We start from the raw sequence: 17405 nt of genomic DNA, 5'->3' as shown, positions 1-17405 counted from the left end.
GAGAGACACGGGAGAGTGAGAGAGGGTCGAGGGCGAGTGCGTGGCGCTCGGGAGACGTCCAGGGGGAGGAGGAGGCAGCCAGGCAGGGAGGAGGTGGCCGGGGCGCGTGGCCGCGCGCGCCGGGCGCGTGCCCGTCCTCCTGGCAGAGGAGGAAGGCGACAGGGGGGTAGCGGTGGCGGGCTGGGCCGCTGGGGGAGCTGGGCCGGCTGGGCTGGACAGGTAAGCGCCAGGTAAGTTCCTTCTCTCTCTCTCTCTCTTATTTCTTTTCTATTTCTGTTATTTTGTTTTTGATTTGATTTAAAATACCAAATCATTTAATAAGATCCTGGAAACAATTATGGGTGCTTTCTGAATTATTTCAGTGACCCTTAACAATTTCCAACATTTATTTGAACATTTAAATTATTTATAGTATTTAAATGCCCAAAGTCAAATACAATATGATTTAATTCAAAAATCCAAAAATGACCTAAGAATATATTCATCATTTTTGGCAGAGGTTTCCACCTTAACCAGAAATCATGAACTTTTCTTAGGAACCTTTTGGGTTTATTGAAAAGATTTTAATTCACCCTAGTTGAATTGATTTAATGCTAGGGTTTGAACATCCCCATTTCAATTTTAGGCAAAATTTAAACATGATGCAACACATGACTAGCTAGCTCAGAGCAAACCAGAAGCTAGGGATGTGAAAATTACATTGAATAGATCTCCAAGAACATCGAGGAGAACAATGTATTGAGAATCAAAGAGAGAGAAGAAGCCATCTAGCTACTAGCTATGGACCCGTAGGTCTGTGGTAAACTACTCATGCTTCATCGGAGAGGCAATGGTGTTGATGTAGAAGCCCTCCGCTATTGAATCCCCCTCTGGCAGGATGCCGGAAAAGGTCCCTAGATGGGATCTCACGGGTACAGAAGGTTGCGGCGGTGGAAAAGTGGTTTCATGGCCCCCTGGATGTTTTTAGGGTATAAGAGTATATATAGGCGAAGGAACTAGGTCAGGAGATCCACGAGGGGCCCATGCGGTAAGGGGCGCGCCCTACCCCCCTGGGTGCGCCCTCCACCCTCATGGCCGCCTCGTTGCATCTCCGACTTCATCTCCAAGTCTCGTGGTTTGCTTCTGGTTCAAGAAAGATCATCGCGAAAGTTTCATTCCGTTTGGACTCCATTTGGTATTCCTTTTCTGCGAAACTCTAAAATAGGTAAAAAAACAGAAACTGGCATTAGGCTCTCGGTTAATAGGTTAGTCCCAGAAACTGGCATTGGGCTCTCGGTAAATAGGTGTAAAACATCCAAAACAGATAATATAATAGCATGGAACAATCAAAAATTATAGATATGTTGGAGATGTATCATAGGCCCCCGTGAAGCAGTAGGTGAAAACGACGCCCGTCGCCGGATCGAGCAGCTGGCTCATTCCCAGGCAATAGAGGACGAGGACACGATCGGCTCGGCCTGCTTCACCCCCGGCATCCGCGATGAGCCCTTTCCTAGAGGGTTCACGCTCCCTCGAGACACTCCTAAGTACACCGGCTTCGTGAAACCGGAAGATTGGCTGATCGACTACTCCACAGCTGTCAGCATAGAAAACAGCGACAAGCGCGTTGCCATGTAGTACATTCCGCTCATGCTCCAGGGCACCGCCCGGACATGGCTGAACAACCTCAAGCCCAACAACATCAACAGCTGGTTGGATTTCAGCGATGCCATTCATCCGCAACTTCACCGGCACGTACAAGTGGCCCCCCAAGCCTCGCCAACTCTTCATGTATGTCCAGGGGCCAACGGATTCCACGCGCGATTACCTAATGCGCTGGGCCGAGTTGCACAACTCCTGCGAGGGGGTCCACAAGGTACATGTCATCGAGTACTTCATCGTCGGGTGTAGAGAGGGCACCTTGCTCAAGGACAAGCTCCTGGGCGACGAGCCGGCTACCCTGGACGAGCTTCTTGTCGTGGCCGACAAGTACGCCACGACCGACTCCTCCATGAAGTCGGAGATCCGGATTCACACGTCTGGCAAGGTGATCCAGCCGGGCTCCCAAATGCAGGCAGGTGACACCAACCGGCCACCCGAACGACAACAAGCGCAAGGTCGAGCATCCGGCTTCCAAAAGCCGGCAAGTGGCAGATGTCGAGGATCAGCAGCCGGCCGGGAAGCCCGGCCCCAAGAGTTAGCGGGGTGGCAAGGGTGCCTGGCAGCCGGCCTTCTCCTTCGAGCAAGCCCTTGACGCTCCGTGCAAGTTCCACAACGGTGCGAAGCCGTCCAACCACACCACCCGGAAGTGCAACTCGCTCGCCCGGATCGCCAAGGGTGAGGCCCTGCCGCCTCCTCCACAAGCCGGCCAGGTGGCTCCGGCTGTTCAGCAACCCGCCCGAGATGCCGGCATGCTCCAAGACAAGTTTCCCAACAAGAACGCCGCCTACATCGTCTTCACCAGTGAAGCCGATGACAAGTACAGCAGACGGCAGCGCACCGCAAGGTGAATGTTGTTGCCTCAGAGGTCTCGCGGTTCATGCACTGTTCTGAGAGGCCCATCACCTGGAGCCGTGAAGACCATCGGGCCGTGATGCCATCACCAGGTGTGTACGCCCTGGTGCTAGTCCACCTTCTCCACGGAGAGGCGGACCTGCCGCTTCACCCGAGTTCTGATAGATGGCGGCAGTAGCATCAACATCCTGTATCGCCAAACCATGGAGCGGTTGGGCATCAAGGCCAAGTAGCTTCAGCCCAGCCGGACTGTCTTCCATGGCATAGTTCTCGGCCTTTCCTGCTCTCCAACCGGCAAGATCAAGATCGATGTCCTGTTCGGCGACAAGACCAACTTCCACCGTGAGCCAATCTGGTTCAGGGTGGTGGACTTGGACAACCCCTATGATGTAGGGTAGAACCCTAGATGCCCGATCTTTCATGATTGGAGGGGATCCTATGAAGAACATGAAGAACACGAGGAGAAATCACGAGGGGAAACACGAGAGAATCACTCAAACCAACAAGATCCGATTACACATGTGCTAGATCCTCGAAACACAAAGAGATACACGATTCAAATCCAACAAAGGATGATACAAGTAGCTAGTTCATCTCCATGAGGAGGTCTTGAGGGGTCTTCCCATGAAGGGGTCTTGAATCCGCTTGGGGGATCTTCTTCGAAGAGGTCATGAACTCCAATGGAGAAGTAACCAAGTGGATGAGCAAAGCTCTATCTCTAATATGAGCTAAACCAATGCTAACCCTAACTAGGAGGAGGAGAAGGTCTATTTATAGTCTTAGTGCAAAAGGGGGCGAAGTGAAGGGGTACATGGGCCTCGGGCCCGAAACTGTGCACAGACAGGCAACGGGCGTCCGGCCTCTACCGGTCGTCCGGTGGCTCGTGGGGGGTCCGGATGTCCGGTAGGGCTCGGACTTCCGCTATTTTCATTTTGTAGGCGTGCCACCGGATTTCCGGAGATGGCCGGTCGTCTGGTCACCGGTCGTCCGGTCACTTCAGGCTTCCGCTGATTTGGCTCGAGTGTGGACATGTCGGTCGTCCGGAGGAGGCCGGACATCCGCTCGCTGGGAGGTGTTGCCGGTCGTCTAGTCCTGGACGGACATCCGCTCGCTGTAGCTTGCGCGGGCTGGGACTTGGCTGGCAGGTTGGCATCTCCAGGCGTCGGACGTCCGGTCCCTACCGGTCATCCGGTGGCTATAGCTTGCGCTGGATGTGTCTTGGGCTGGTTGAGGCTTCAGGAGCCGGACGTCCGGTCCCGACCAGTCGTCCGATGGCTGGAGCTTCTTCGGTAGCTCTTATTCTTGTCCCTCATACTCGGTGTCCTCGCTGTCTTGTCCGTTGGATGTAGCAGTTCCGTGGCCTTCCTCCAAGTACCTGATCACACATAGTGTTTCCGCTTGAGGTAGTAGCCATGTCTCATGTATAGAAAGTGGTAGTTCGGACAGGAGCGAGTTCACCTTATCTTTGATAGCCTTTGCTCGAGCTCTTGTCATTGGTCCACGTGGTGTCGTAGGAGATGTAGATGCATCCATGGGGATGATCGTGGGATGCTCCGCATCACCCTACCACACGGTCTTGGGCCGCCCTGCACTGGCCAAGTTCATGATGGTCCCGCACTACGCCTACCTGAAGGCCAAGATGCCGAGTCCCAAGGGCATCAACACTATTGTCGGTGACTACGAGAAGTCACTAGAGTGCGCCCCGCCAGCAGCCGGATGGTCGAGTCCCTCGTCATCACTCAAGAGGAGCGCCTCCTTGACCAAATGGTAGCCATGGCCAGCGAGCAGCCGGTCGTGCCGACTGATCCCAAGGAGACGGAAGCCGGGGCCTCCTTCCAGCGGCCAAAGAGACCAAGCGGATCATCTTGGGTCCGTCACACCCGAAGAAGTTCGCTGTCATAGGGTCAAACCTTGGCAGCAAATAGGAAGGCGAGCTCGTCGATTTCCTCTGTGAGAATCAGGACATCTTCGCATGGTCTCCCAAAGACATGCCGGGTGTTCCGAAGGATTTCGTCAAGCACAAGAGTCATGTGAGGCCAGATGCTAAACCGGTCAAGCAACCCCTATGCCGCCTATCAGAAGAGAAGAGAAGAATCGTTGGTGAAGAGATCGCCCGGCTTCTGGCAGTCGACTTCATCATGGAAGTGTTCTATTTGGACTGGCTTGCCAACCCACTCCTTGTCTTGAAGAAGAATAACAAGTGGCGCATGTGTATCGACTAGACGAGCCTCAACAAAGCCTGCCCCAAGGATCCGTTCGCTCAGCCATGGATCGACCAAGTGATAGACTCCATAGCCGGCTGCGAGTTGCTGTCCTTCTTGGACGCCTACTCCGGCTGCCACCAGATCAAGCTGGATCCAGCCGACCACTTGAAGACCGCCTTCATCACACCATTCGGCGCCTTCTGCTACATCACCATGATGTTCGGCTTGATAAATGTCGGCGCCACCTTCCAGCGCTGCATGCAGAAGTGCCTCCTGAAGCAACTCGGCCGCAATGCCCACGTCTATGTGGATGACATTGTGGTGAAGACGGAGAAGTGCGGCACCCTCATGGAGGATCTCAAGGAGACCTTCGATAATTTGCATTGTTTTCAAATCAAGCTCAACCCAGAGAAGTGTGTCTTCGGAGTACCAGCCGACCAACTCCTTGGCTTCCTTGTCTCTGAGCGCCGGAACGAGTGCAACCCCATGAAGATCAAGGCCATTGAGCGGATGGAGAGACCCACCAAGCTGCGTGACGTCCAAAAGTTCATCGGGTGCCTGTCATCCCTCAGCCGGCTAGGCAAGAAGGCACTCCCCCTGTACCAGCTCATGAAGAAATCCTCTTGCTTCGAGTGGACCGACCAGGTGGACGAGGCCTTCCTCCAGCTCAAGCGCATGATGTCCATACCGCCTATCCTGGCCGCTCTGGCTGCTAAGGAACCTATACTCCTCTACATCGCCACCACCAATCGGGTCATCAGCATGGTGGTTGTCGTCGAGCACGCAGAAGCCGACAAGGTGCAGCCGGTCCACAGGCCAGTGTACTACATGAGCAAAGTCTTGTCCGCATCCAAGCAGAACACTCTCACTATCAGAAGATGTGCTACGACGTGTACTTTGCCGCCAAGAAGCTGAAGTAGTACTTCCAGGAGCACTCCATCACGGTTTTCTGCACCGCTCCCCTGGTCGAGATCATGGGCAACAGAGATGCTTTAGGCCGGGTGGCCAAGTGGGTCATTGAGCCAGCTCCCCACACCATCCTCTACCAGCCCCGCACCACCATCAAGTCCCAAGCGCTGGCCGACTTCCTCGCTGACTGGGCCGAGTCCCAGTACCTGCCGCCAGCGCCGGATTCCATGCGTTGGCGGATGCACTTCGATGGCTCGAAGATGCGCATCGGACAAGGAGTCGGCATCGTACTCACCTCTCCCAAAGGCGACGAGTTGAAGTACACGCTGCAGATCCACTTTGCCACCTCCAACAACGTAACCGAGTATGATGGGCTCATCTTTGGGCTCCGGCTGGCTAAGGAGATCGGCATCTGTCGCATCCTATGCTACGGCGATTCAGATTTGGTGGTCCAGCAATCGTCCGGAGATTGGGACACCAAGGACACCAACATGGCAAGCTACCACTTTCTCGTCCAGCTGATGAGCGGACACTTCAACGGGTGTGAGTTCCTCCACGTGCCACGAGCCGACAATGACGCAACACACGCCCTTGCTCGCATTGGCTCTGCCCGGCAGGCCATACCAGTCGGCGTCTCCCTCGAGCGCCTGCGCAAGCCATCTATCAAGCCCTCGCCGCAATCTGAGTCCATCTTCGTGCCGACTGACCCCACAACAGTCGGATCCGGCTCGGGGACTTCAGCAGTCGGCCCGGGGACTTTAGCAGGCGGCCCGGGGGCTGCAGCACCCGCACCCGGCCCAAAGATTCTGGCAAGCGGCCCGGGGGCTGCTGCAGTCGGGCCGGGGACTTCATCGACACCATCAGGAGCGGCCGGCTCCATCCCGCCGCCTCCCAACCCGACCACCCTAGTGCTAGTTGCCGTCTTCACAATGGTGGAAGCACCATCTTGGGCACAACCTATCTGCGACTTTCTGGTGAGCCGCATGCTACCAACCAATGAAGTGTTGGCCCGGCAGATCCAACATCGGGCAGGAGCCTACACCATCGTCAACGATGAGCTTGCCAGGCGCAGCGTGACTGGCGTCTTCCAGTGTTGCGTGGAGCCGGAGAAGGGTATGGATATTCTCAGAGATATCCATCAAGGCGAATGTGGCCACCACGCCGCCTCCACGACCCTCGTTGCCAAGGCCTTCCGCCATGATTTCTTCTGGCCGACTGCTTTGGACGACGCCAAAGAGTTGGTCCGAAAGTGCAAAGGATGCCAGAAGTTCAGCACCAAGCAGCACCAGCCGACCTCCGCCCTCAAGACCATCCCCATCACTTGGCCGTTTGCCGTGTGGGGTTTAGACATGGTGGTCCCATTCAAGACAGCACGCAGCAGCATGACTCACCTGCTGGTGGCTGTGGACAAGTTTACCAAGTGGATCAAAGCCAAGCCTATCAAGAAGCTAAACGGCCCGACAACCGTCACGTTCATCGCGGACATCACCGTCCGGTACGGCATCCCACACAGCATCATCACGGACAACGACACCAACTTCGCCAAAGGCGCCTTGGCCCATTTCTGCACAAATTAGGGCATCTGACTAGACCTAGCGTCCATTACCCACCTGTAGTCAAACGACCAGGTGGAGCGAGCAAATGTCCTCATCTTCTCTGGCATCAAGCCCCGACTGGTCGAGCCGCTGGAGCGCTCGGCCGGCTGCTGGATCGAGGAGCTGTCGGCCGTCCTTTGGAGCCTCCGGACCATGCCCAACTAATCAACCGGCTTCACGCCCTTCTTCCTTGTGTACGGGGCTGAGGCTATCATCCCAACGGATATCGAGTTCGACTCGCCTCGTGTCACCATGTACACGGAGGCGGAAGCAAAGGAGGCATGAGAAGACGGCATCGACCTGCTGGAAGAGGCCCGACTGCTAGCACTCAGCCGATCCGCCATCTACTAGCAGAGCCTGTGCCGCTACCACAACAAGAAGGTCAAGCCGTGTGCATTCCGCGAAGGCGACCTTGTGCTCTGCCTGATCTAGCGATCAGCCGGCCAGCACAAGCTCGCAGCTCCTTGGGAAGTGATGACCCACAAGTGTAGGGGATCTATCGTAGTCCTTTCGATAAGTAAGAGTGTCGAACCCAACGAGGAGCAGAAGGAAATGACAAGCGGTTTTCAATAAGGTTTTCTCTGCAAGCACTGAAATTGTAGGTAACAGATAGTTGTGTGATAAGATAAATTGTAACGAGTAACAAGCAATGAAAGTAAATAAAGTGCAACAAGGTGGCCCAATCCTTTCTGTAGCAAAGGACAAGCCTGGACAATTTCTTATAATGAGAAAATCGCTCCCGAGGACACATGGGAATTATCGTCAAGCTAGTTTTCATCACGCTCATATGATTCGCGTTCGGTACTTTGATAATTTGATATGTGGGTGGACCGGTGCTTGGGTACTGCCCTTACTTGGACAAGCATCCCACTTATGATTAACCCCTATTGCAAGCATCCGCAACTACAAAAGAAGTATTAAGGTAAACCTAACCACAACATTAGACATATGGATCCAAATCAGCCCCTTACGAAGCAACACATAAACTAGGGTTTAAGATTCTGTCACTCTAGCAACCCATCATCTACTTATTACTTCCCAATGCCTTCCTCTAGGCCCAAATAATGGTGAAGTGTCATGTAGTTGACGTTCACATAACACCACTAGAGGAAAGACAACATACATCTCATCAAAATATCAAACGAATACCAAATTCACATGACTACTAATAGCAAGACTTCACCCATGTCCTCAGGAACAAACGTAACTACTCACAAAGCATATTCATGTTCATAATCAGAGGAGTAATAATATGCATTAAGGATCTGAACATATGATCTTCCACCAAGTAAACCAATTAGCATCAACTACAAGGAGTAATCAACACTACTAGCAACCCACATGTACCAATTTGTGGTTTTGATACAAGATTGGATACAAGAGATGAACTACGGTTTTGAGAGGAGATGGTGCTGGTGAAGATGTTGATTGAGATTGACCCCCCCCCCCGATGAGAGGATCATTGGTGATGACGATGGTGATGATTTCCCCCTCCCGGAGGGAAGTTTCCCGGCAGAACAGCTTTTCCGGAGCCCTAGATTGGTTCTGCCAAGGTTCCGCCTCGTGGCGGCGGAGTTTCGTCCCGTAAGCTTGCCTCTGATTTTTTCCAGGGTAAAAGCCTTCATATAGCAGAAGATGGACACCGAAGGGCCACTAGGGGGCCCAGGAGACAGGGGGCGCGCCTAGTAGGGGTGGGCGCGCCCCCCACCCTCCTGGCCTGGGTGTGGGCCCCCTCTGGTAGTTTCTTCGCTCAAAAATTCTTATTAATTCTAAAAATAACTTCCGTGGAGTTTCAGGATTTTTGGAGCAGTGCAGAATAGGTTTCCAATGTTTGCTCCTTTTCCAGCCAGAATTCCAGCTGCCGGCATTCCCCCTCTTCATGGTAAACCTTGTAAAATAAGAGAGAATAGCCATAAGTATTGAGATATAATGTGTAATAACAGTCCATAATGCAATAAATATTGATATAAAAGCATGATGCAAAATGGACGTATCAGGAAGGCCCCTTCATCATCAGCAAGGCCCTGGGCAACGACTCGTCCTACCTCATCGATGCAGAAAAGCCCAGGGCGAGCAAGCGAAGCACAGCTGGCAAGGAGATGGAGCGGCCATGGAACGCGAACCTGCTCCGTCCATTTTACAGTTAAAGCGAGCGTATGTACCACACTGCCTTTTGTATTAAGTAAAAGACCTCAGATACCCCGAGGTGCACTCGGGGGCTACCTTTTTATCTATGAGATAAGCTTCTGCTATGATTTGAGTTTTTTATATTCTTGCCCCGTCTGGGTCCGGCAAGCCAGCCCGGGAGCTCGCCGCCTTGGCCTAAGTTAGCACCACCCGGAGCCGACTAGTAGTGTGCCGACACCAAAGCCCTCTCTTGACCTGGCCACAGCTCGCAGCGTGACTGTCCGGCTGGCAAGAGCTAAAGGCTGGAAACGCTGCCCACACGAAAAATGACTAAGGAGAACGTTGACTCTAGCCAAGTTGGCCCTTCGTCTCCCTCGTTTGGCTGCTCAGCAACCGGCAGGCCGGCTTCTCTCTCAACTAGCTATGCTCTACATGGCTGAAGTAACTTACCCGTCCTAAACGGCCAAGTCCCTGACCCGGCCACAGACCGCAACATGGCTGTCCGGCTGGCAGGGAGGCGGCCAAAGGAAGGCGGCAAATGAAAAAGCCAAAGAGAGTAAAAGAAACTCAAGCCAGAACCCGGCAACATATACAAGAATGTGGGGATTTAAACTTTATACATTGCAAAACGGCCAAAGGCCGACATTCATCAAGTTTAAAATTACACCCTCAGTGGGTGGAACTGCACATAACTAACTTGTTCTGAGCATGAGATAGACAAACTTAAAAAAGATAAAAGGCCATCTAGGCGGATGGCTCCTTGGGCTGTCGGGACTGGTCGGCGGTAGGCATAGCTCTGGCTGGCGGGGCCTTCGGCTGCTGGATCTCGGCCTGGCTATCGGCGGCGGCTGAGGTGATCTCCGGCTGATCTCCAGTCGGCGCCGGGTCGGGCCGAGTCTGGCTGGTCGCTCCGTCGTCTGGTGCGACATAGCTGCCGTCCTCGTCTTCGTCGTCCTCGTAACCTTCGTCGCTGGAGGCGATCTCTTCCGCCGAGTCCTCCCCGTCCGACGGTTTCAGATCAAACCATGACAGGGGCACTACGACGCCATTGTTTCCCCGCTCCGGGACGAAGACGCTGACATCCGCGTAGTCGGCAAGAGCCAGCGCACGGATGGCGATGTCCTCGCGCTCCGCCGCCAGCTCCGATAGCGCCTCCTGGCGAAAGGTAGCCAGCTGCGCCAGACGCACGTCGGGGTACCAGGCCTTGACGAACTTCAGCGCCATCGCAGCCCAGACCATGCCGCGGAGCTCTTCCAGGCTTCGAGCCAGTCTGCCGCCACCTCCAGCTAGTCGGCCGTCCAACTGGGAGTCCTCGGGATCCAAGCACCCAGCCACAAGTCCTCCAAGACCTGTGACCTGGCGCGCTGAAGCCGGCGGAGCAGGCAGCGCGTCGGCTCGAGGCGCATCCAGACGGCCGTGAGTTGTTCGCTCAAGGTCTGAGGCCGGTCCTGCGCAATCTCCTTGCCCTTACGCCTGCACTCCTCGCTCTGAGCCTCAATAGCCATGCACACGGTGACAGAGTGTCCTGGGAGGAACTCTGTTCAAAAGAAGACAAAAATTTTAGAAGACGGCTTCCAACAGCAGCCGGCAGCTAGCAATCGACAACAAAAAGGAAGGGACGCACCGTCGAGCAGATCCTTGATCACGCCATAGCCCTCCTGGAGGATCTTCTCCTTCTCGGCCTAGTCCGAGCGCTGGGTCTCAAACTCAGTCGTGAGGCGCTCCTCGTCCGCCTTCAGCCACCAGACCTGCTCCACGTGCCGCTCGGTCTGGTCCTCCAGCTCATTCTCCAGCCGATCGCGCTCCACGGTCGCCTAGTCACGCTCCTGCCCCGCAACCCGGAGCTGGCCCTCGAGCTCGGCCGTGCGCTCCCTCAGCTGGGCAGTAGCTGCTGCAAAAAGAAGACAAGAGGCGTCATCATCTACTCCCACAAAACCACGAACAAGCTGCCGGAGAAGATCCGGCCCGACTGCTCAGCAGTTAGCCAGAATCTCGGGGGCTACACCCAGTGGGTGCGCTGGCGCGTCCCCGCTGGAAGCCGGCTTACATACTTCGGCTCTGAGTCAGCTCAGTGGTCCAGGTGGTGAGCGTCCGGTTCTGCGTATTGTAGGCGTCCGCTCGCATGTTATGGTAGTCCTGCAATAGAAGCAAGCATTTCAGCAAACAAAAAGAATACCTTTGAGTTCCAACTCGCCTGCTCAGCAGCTGGCTCGAAAATCGGGGGCTACACCCAGTTGGTGCACTGGCGTGCTCCCACGGAATATTACAAGATGAAAAAGCAAAAGCAAGATGCGTGTACCCGGACGGATGACCGCAGCGCCAGCAGCTCTTCCCCTGCCTTCAGGAGAGTGGCGTTGTGGGCGAGGAACTGGTCCTCCACATCCCGCACCGCCAGGTTCAGGGCGGCTGGGCCGACCCCTGCCACCCAACCTGAAGGACCAGCGCTCGTGGCCCCAGCGCTGGCCCCCCACGAGCTCGAGGCCGCGACCTCCACCCGCCTTGGCTCTGAGGTCGCCCGCGTCGGACGTTGGCGCCCAGGAACGCGCGCCACCAAGACTCGGTTCATCGCTTGCCCAGTGCCGGCTGGTGGTGCCTCCGGCTGGCTGGGCTCGCCGCCTCCTCGCTGGCCAGCATCCGACGCGTGCTGGACCTCCTCCGCCCCCGGGATGGCGGTGTTGGGGACCACCAGCTCCGACATTGACTGGTCGGCTCCGGTTGCTCCAGGCGGCGTCCGGTTCTCCGCCATCTGCACCTCCGTCTGCTCAAGGGTGATGGTCTCCGGGACTCCGCCACCAGCCGAATCCACCATGACCTTAGCGTCGGCCTCCCCCTGCGCCTTGGTCACGGCTTCCGCCTGCGCCTTTGTCGCCACCTCCGCCTCCGCCCTCCTGCGGCCTGGGCCTCCGCCTGCGCCTTCTCCGTGGCCTCCCGCTCCTCGCATGCCTCCCGTGCATTTCTTGTCGTCGCCTCCCGAAGGGCAGCAGCCGGATTCGTGCACCAAGCCTCCTCGGAGCCGCCTGCTGGGTCCATTAGCAAAGCGGACGGAGCCCGCATGGTGACGCAGGCCGTCCTGCTCAGCAAGAGAGCAAAAATGAGAAAATCCTCCAAGAGAGAAGAAAAATATGAAATCAAGGCGGCAATCGCGCTTACCCGGACGTGTACGGCATGGGCTTGGGCCCCTTCCGGGTGGTGGCCACCTTCAAGGCCTCTTGCCGCCTGGTCGCGTCTGCTTGCTTGGCCTTCTTTGCCAGGTGGCCACCGAACCTCCCCGCAAGGCGGCGCTTCTGTCCGCCAAGTGCAGCAGCTGACCGCGGTGTAGAAGGGCCGGCTCCTGTCCCCGCGCCTCTGCCAGGTCGGCGCCACTCCTCGTCATCCTCGTCGTCGTCCGGCCAGGACCGGACGTCGGCGACTCCTCCTCCGCCGCCTGCTCCAGCGCCGCCTCCCGCGGTGGCCTCGTCCTCGCCGCCTTCCTCCATGACAGCCGCCCCCTGCTCGGGGTCGCCCACGTCGCTCTCTTCGCGGTCTGACATCCACTGCTGGTCCGCCGTTGCCCGCCTTGGCCTGGAAGCGCTGCCACAAGGCCGGCTGGTCAGGACGGAGGAAAAAAGAGCAATATAAGTAAAGCAGCTGGACCTTATACTTACCGCTGGGGGCGGGTTGGCACGGCTGTAGGGCTCCTTGCCTATGTGCCACTCCTCAGTGAGCTTGCGGTTGGAGAAGTAGTTCACATGGCGAGCTACCTCCACCTCCGACATCTCCTTGGTGAACACTCGACAGGGATCCCGCCGGCCGCTCATCTCGCTGATGAGATGCGACCGAAGTTGGAGAGGCGACACCCGGCGCATGACGAAGCCGACCAGCAGGTTGGCCGGCTTGAGCCCCTCCTGGTCCGTCATCTCTTGAAGCCGGGCGAGGACGCTGACGATGTGGGCCGACAGGCGCTTGGGCAGCTGCTGCTGCCAGTTGTCCCGTGGCTTAGCAGGCGCCCCAAGCGTGAAGGCTGACAAGTTGATGTAGTCGTTGACCTGGTGGAGATTCCGGACATAGAGATAAGACCTTTGCCAGAGCTTGGCCGACTCATGCAGAGGGATGGACGGGAAGCAGGTGCCACCTCCTAAGCGCCTCACGGCGACGCATGCCCCGCACTGGGCCGGCTCATCCTTCGCCGACGTGCCCAGCTTGGGGTAGAAGAATCTACCCTAGAGCTCAATCGTGGGCAAGACGTCGAGGTATCCCTCATAGGACGTGATGAAGGCTGCCATGAGCACCACCGTGTTAGGGGTGAGGTGATGCGGCTGCAGGCGGTAGAAGTCGAGGAAGACCCGAAAAAAGCTGCTATCCAGGAGCCCGAACCCGCGAAGAAAATGTGTGCAGAAGACCACGAACTCACCGGGCTCCGACCGCGGCGAGATCTCCCACTCGGGAGGGAGATGCACGCCCACGTTGTCGGCGTGGGGAAGCCTCCTTATCGCGCGGAGGAAGTCGATGTGGTCGTCGTGCACATTGGCGCCGAACCAGCCGCTCTTCGCCATGGCTTGAGGACGGCTCGGAGAAGCTCAAAGACGCCGGCAACGAACGACGCGGCAGAAGCGTGAGGCGACTGAGGTGGAGCGGTGGCTGCGCCGAAGCGGCTACATGAGGGAAGCAGCGGTCGCAGCAGAGCAGCGATGGCAATGGAGCAGCGCAGCAACGACGGCAGCGAGAGGAAGAAGAGAGAATAGGAGGGAGCGCGCATGCATTTTGCCGCTCCTCCTCCTCCCCCTCTTTATAGCTGGCTCGACGAAGCCGAGGCGACGTGGGGGCGTGGAGGCCCCATGCTCCGCACGCCCCGCGTATTCCGCGTGATAAAGGCACCTTAATTGCGCCACAGAAGGGCAACCGCCTCCCTCGGCCACAGGGGATCCGCGCGCGAGCCGAGGCCCTGTAGTGGCGGGCCCCCGCCTGCAGCGATGTCCCGTCGCGCATGTGGGCTGGTAGGCCGGCCTGGCCTGCTGACGCCATGTGGCGTGCGCGTGACGGGCGACGCCTCTCTGGCTCCCGCCTTGTCGATTCGAATTCCATCAGGCGGCCGCAGCCGTGGCCGGCTCCTGGCACCCGGCTCCTCCCAGCCGGACGGAGCAGAAGGCGGAAGATCCCTTAAAGGGGAAACCGCTGAGGCCCTTCGGCGGTTAGCCATAGAACCTCACCAGCTTCGGGGACTATTATCGGGGGGATAAACCCCGGGTAGCCTAATCCACACTAATCAACATTTCAAGACATCGGGGCAAGCCAAGCCCCTCAGACCGACAGATCTCACGGCCGGCTTCCAGAGCCGACTGGTGGCGCATAGCCGGCCTCCAGAAGGCGACGTGCTCCAGAAGGCGGCGAGGGTACGGGCCGACCTCTCGCAGGCGGCCCGCCCCCTCCCTAGGAGTCTGAGCCCGATCAAGCGACCAGCTGGGGCATGTGCTACAGTGCACCATGCCTCCCCCAAATCCCAACACACGTGGCTACAGTAAACGCCGCCAGGCGGCCGCCGACCCGCCCGGCGCGGCACTGTAGCCATGGCGCGCCCGACACGGCCTTCGTCAGCACGGACGACGCCACAGTGAAGAGCCGTTGATGGGCGGCGAGCCCCACCTGTCGACCGATTCCTTGGCAGCCGGCAGGGCCCACCAGAGGCGGGCCCCAGCAGCCGGCGGAGAGCCCGGACACCATAGAGACTGATAGCCGGGACCTATCGCCCGACCACATTACCATTGTATCCCTGGGGGGTTGGCCTATAAAACCCCAGGCCTCACCCATGCAAAGGGTTCCCACCTCATTCCACCACACCCACAGCTAGGGAGAAGCAAGAGCTAGCCTTTGCCCTTCTTCCTCCTCTAGCCAAACAGCTCTAGGAGCACCATTATACTCTTTGTGATATAATGATCATGCGAAGACCCCGCAGAGTAGGAGTAGGGGTTTCATCTCTTCTGAGAGCCCTGAACCTGGGTACATCTCATGTCCGTCCGAGCTTGTGCTCACTCCCACTTTCAGGACCCGACGACGTACTTCTGCCCTCCAACATCTGACGTGATATTACCACGACAGATAACATAATATGCTATTGTAACATAACACACCCCGAGATAAAATGAGTCTCTATCTCAATTAATGAAGGCTTGCATGATACTCCCTCCGTTCCTAACAGGGTGCTTGGATACAAGGGACTATTTTTAGTCTGACTAAAAATAGTCTCTTTTAGAGGCTAAAGTTCCAAGCACCCCTGACTAAAAAGAGGCTAGGACTAGTCTTGAGGCTAAAATCTTTTAGTCATGGGAAACCTACTAAAATATGTATTAGCTCTCTCTCTCCTTATTTAATTCCTCTCCTTAGTTCTGGATTGGAGGGTTTGGAGGATAATAAATGCTCAATAAGTAGATTTTAGTCTCTTTAGTATTTGGATCCAAGCATGGGTGAGACTAGCAAGTTTTAGTCCCACTACTTTTAGTCATGGGACTAAAACGTATCCAAGCATGCTCTAAATATAAGTCTTTGTAGAGATTTCACTATAGACCACATACGGATGTATCTAGATGCATTTTAGAGTATAGATTCACTCATTTGGCTCCGTATGTAGTCCATAGTAGAATCTCTCCAAAGACTTATATTTAGGAACGCAAGGAGTACATCAATATGTTACTACCCATTATGAAGGTAGTAACAATATTACCAGTTTATGTTACTCCCGACTATGACCAGACTTATACTCCATACGTTCCTAAATATAAACCTTTTTAGAGATTTCACTGTGAACTACATACAAAGCAAAATAAATGAATTTATACTTTTAAATAGTTTGTAGTGGAATCTATAGAAAGTTGCTTGTTGTGCGTGCCCGATATACAGCTGCTCGATGCACCTGGTCCACGAACTTCTTCAACGAAGTCAGTTGACAGCGTCACACACTAATCTCAGTCGCACTTCAACACCCGCCGTGGACGCGAGAGAGACAGAGAAACCGGCAAATCGCCCCAATAATCTCGGCAGTCCAGTTCCGCTTCCGATCTGAAGGCTCGTCCCCTCGCTCCCCGCCGCCACCAGAGCAGTTGAACACGAGCGCGATGTGGGGGCTAGGGTTTAGGTGGCTGCTGCTGCTGCTGGCGTTCGCGGCGGCGGTGGAGCTGGAGGCGCGGTTTGTGGTGGAGAAGAACAGCCTGATGGTCACGTCGCCGACGGCTCTGCGGGGACGGCACGATAGCGCCATAGGCAACTTCGGCATCCCGCAGTACGGCGGGAGCATGGCTGGTGCCGTCGTCTATCCCAAGGGCAACTCAGACGCCTGCGAGGCCTTCAACAGCGGCAGGAAGGAGCACCTCTTCCGCACCAAGCCTGGAGCGCTCCCCAGCTTCCTTCTCATAGACCGCGGGAGTGAGTGATGCCTTCTCCTGATTTTAATCTCTGTCACCGTTGCTCCGCAGTTTTGCGATGTTATGCGGTTCGCTTGGGGTTCTGGTGGATCCGCTGAATATATTTGCAGGACTCGCAGTGTGAGCTGCTTTAGAGCAACTCTAGCAGAGTCATCATATTCCAGCCTGTATTGCACACACCACACATTATACATTACGACAAAGCTAAATTCCTGTCGACTGTTCGTTAGCGACAGGCACGCACGCTTCGATTGCCGTCGGATGCGCATCGAACGATCCTGCGACAGCCCAGGTTTTCCTGGGTTTTCGTTCTGTTTTCTCGCCACACACCCTTTTTTTCTCCTGTAAGGACTTTCTTGGGTGATAAAAATCATGTGTTATAGGGGATTTGAACCCTGATCGTTTGGTACATAAACTAGCCCAACAACCAACTCACCAAGTTTATTTCTTGTCCCGATAGAGGAAGTTTTTGTAGTTGACTTTTCTTGTGTAATCTACTAGAACAGAAAAACATATGCGAAAATTCAGGATTTTTTTTGAGAAAAGGGAAATACACACATTTGTTGGTTTGGAAGCATGGTCTCTTGATAAGCAAGTTTGTCCAACAACAACCTCTCCTCTATGAGGGGGTATATATCAAGGTATTCTGTGCAACATAGACATGATAACATATGTACAAATATGGT

At 55.6% G+C, this 17405-nt stretch overlaps 1 protein-coding gene across 3 annotated transcripts in view; it reads left to right on the top strand.

Moving 5' to 3' along the window:
* The first annotated feature begins 16236 nt into the window (after nucleotides 1-16236).
* LOC119329938 (vacuolar-sorting receptor 1-like) overlaps nucleotides 16237-17405 on the top strand; it is a 47870-nt gene continuing 46701 nt past the window's right edge. The window contains exon 1 of one of the 3 annotated variants that reach the window (XR_005159835.1): nucleotides 16237-16720. Coding sequence is in view for 2 of the 3 variants with exons in the window: in XM_037603051.1 (XP_037458948.1) it covers nucleotides 16414-16720 (307 nt within the window). In the remaining variant the exon portion in view is untranslated. The remainder of the gene's footprint in view (nucleotides 16721-17405) is intronic. The other 2 variants (XM_037603051.1, XM_037603044.1) reach the window with 2 other exon arrangements.

This window comes from Triticum dicoccoides, chromosome 1B, assembly GCF_002162155.2.
Source record: "Triticum dicoccoides isolate Atlit2015 ecotype Zavitan chromosome 1B, WEW_v2.0, whole genome shotgun sequence".
NCBI classification, from domain to species: Eukaryota; Viridiplantae; Streptophyta; class Magnoliopsida; order Poales; family Poaceae; genus Triticum; species Triticum dicoccoides.
The sequence above is the reverse complement of the archived record's forward strand: the minus strand, read 5'-3'. Positions and strand labels throughout refer to the sequence as shown.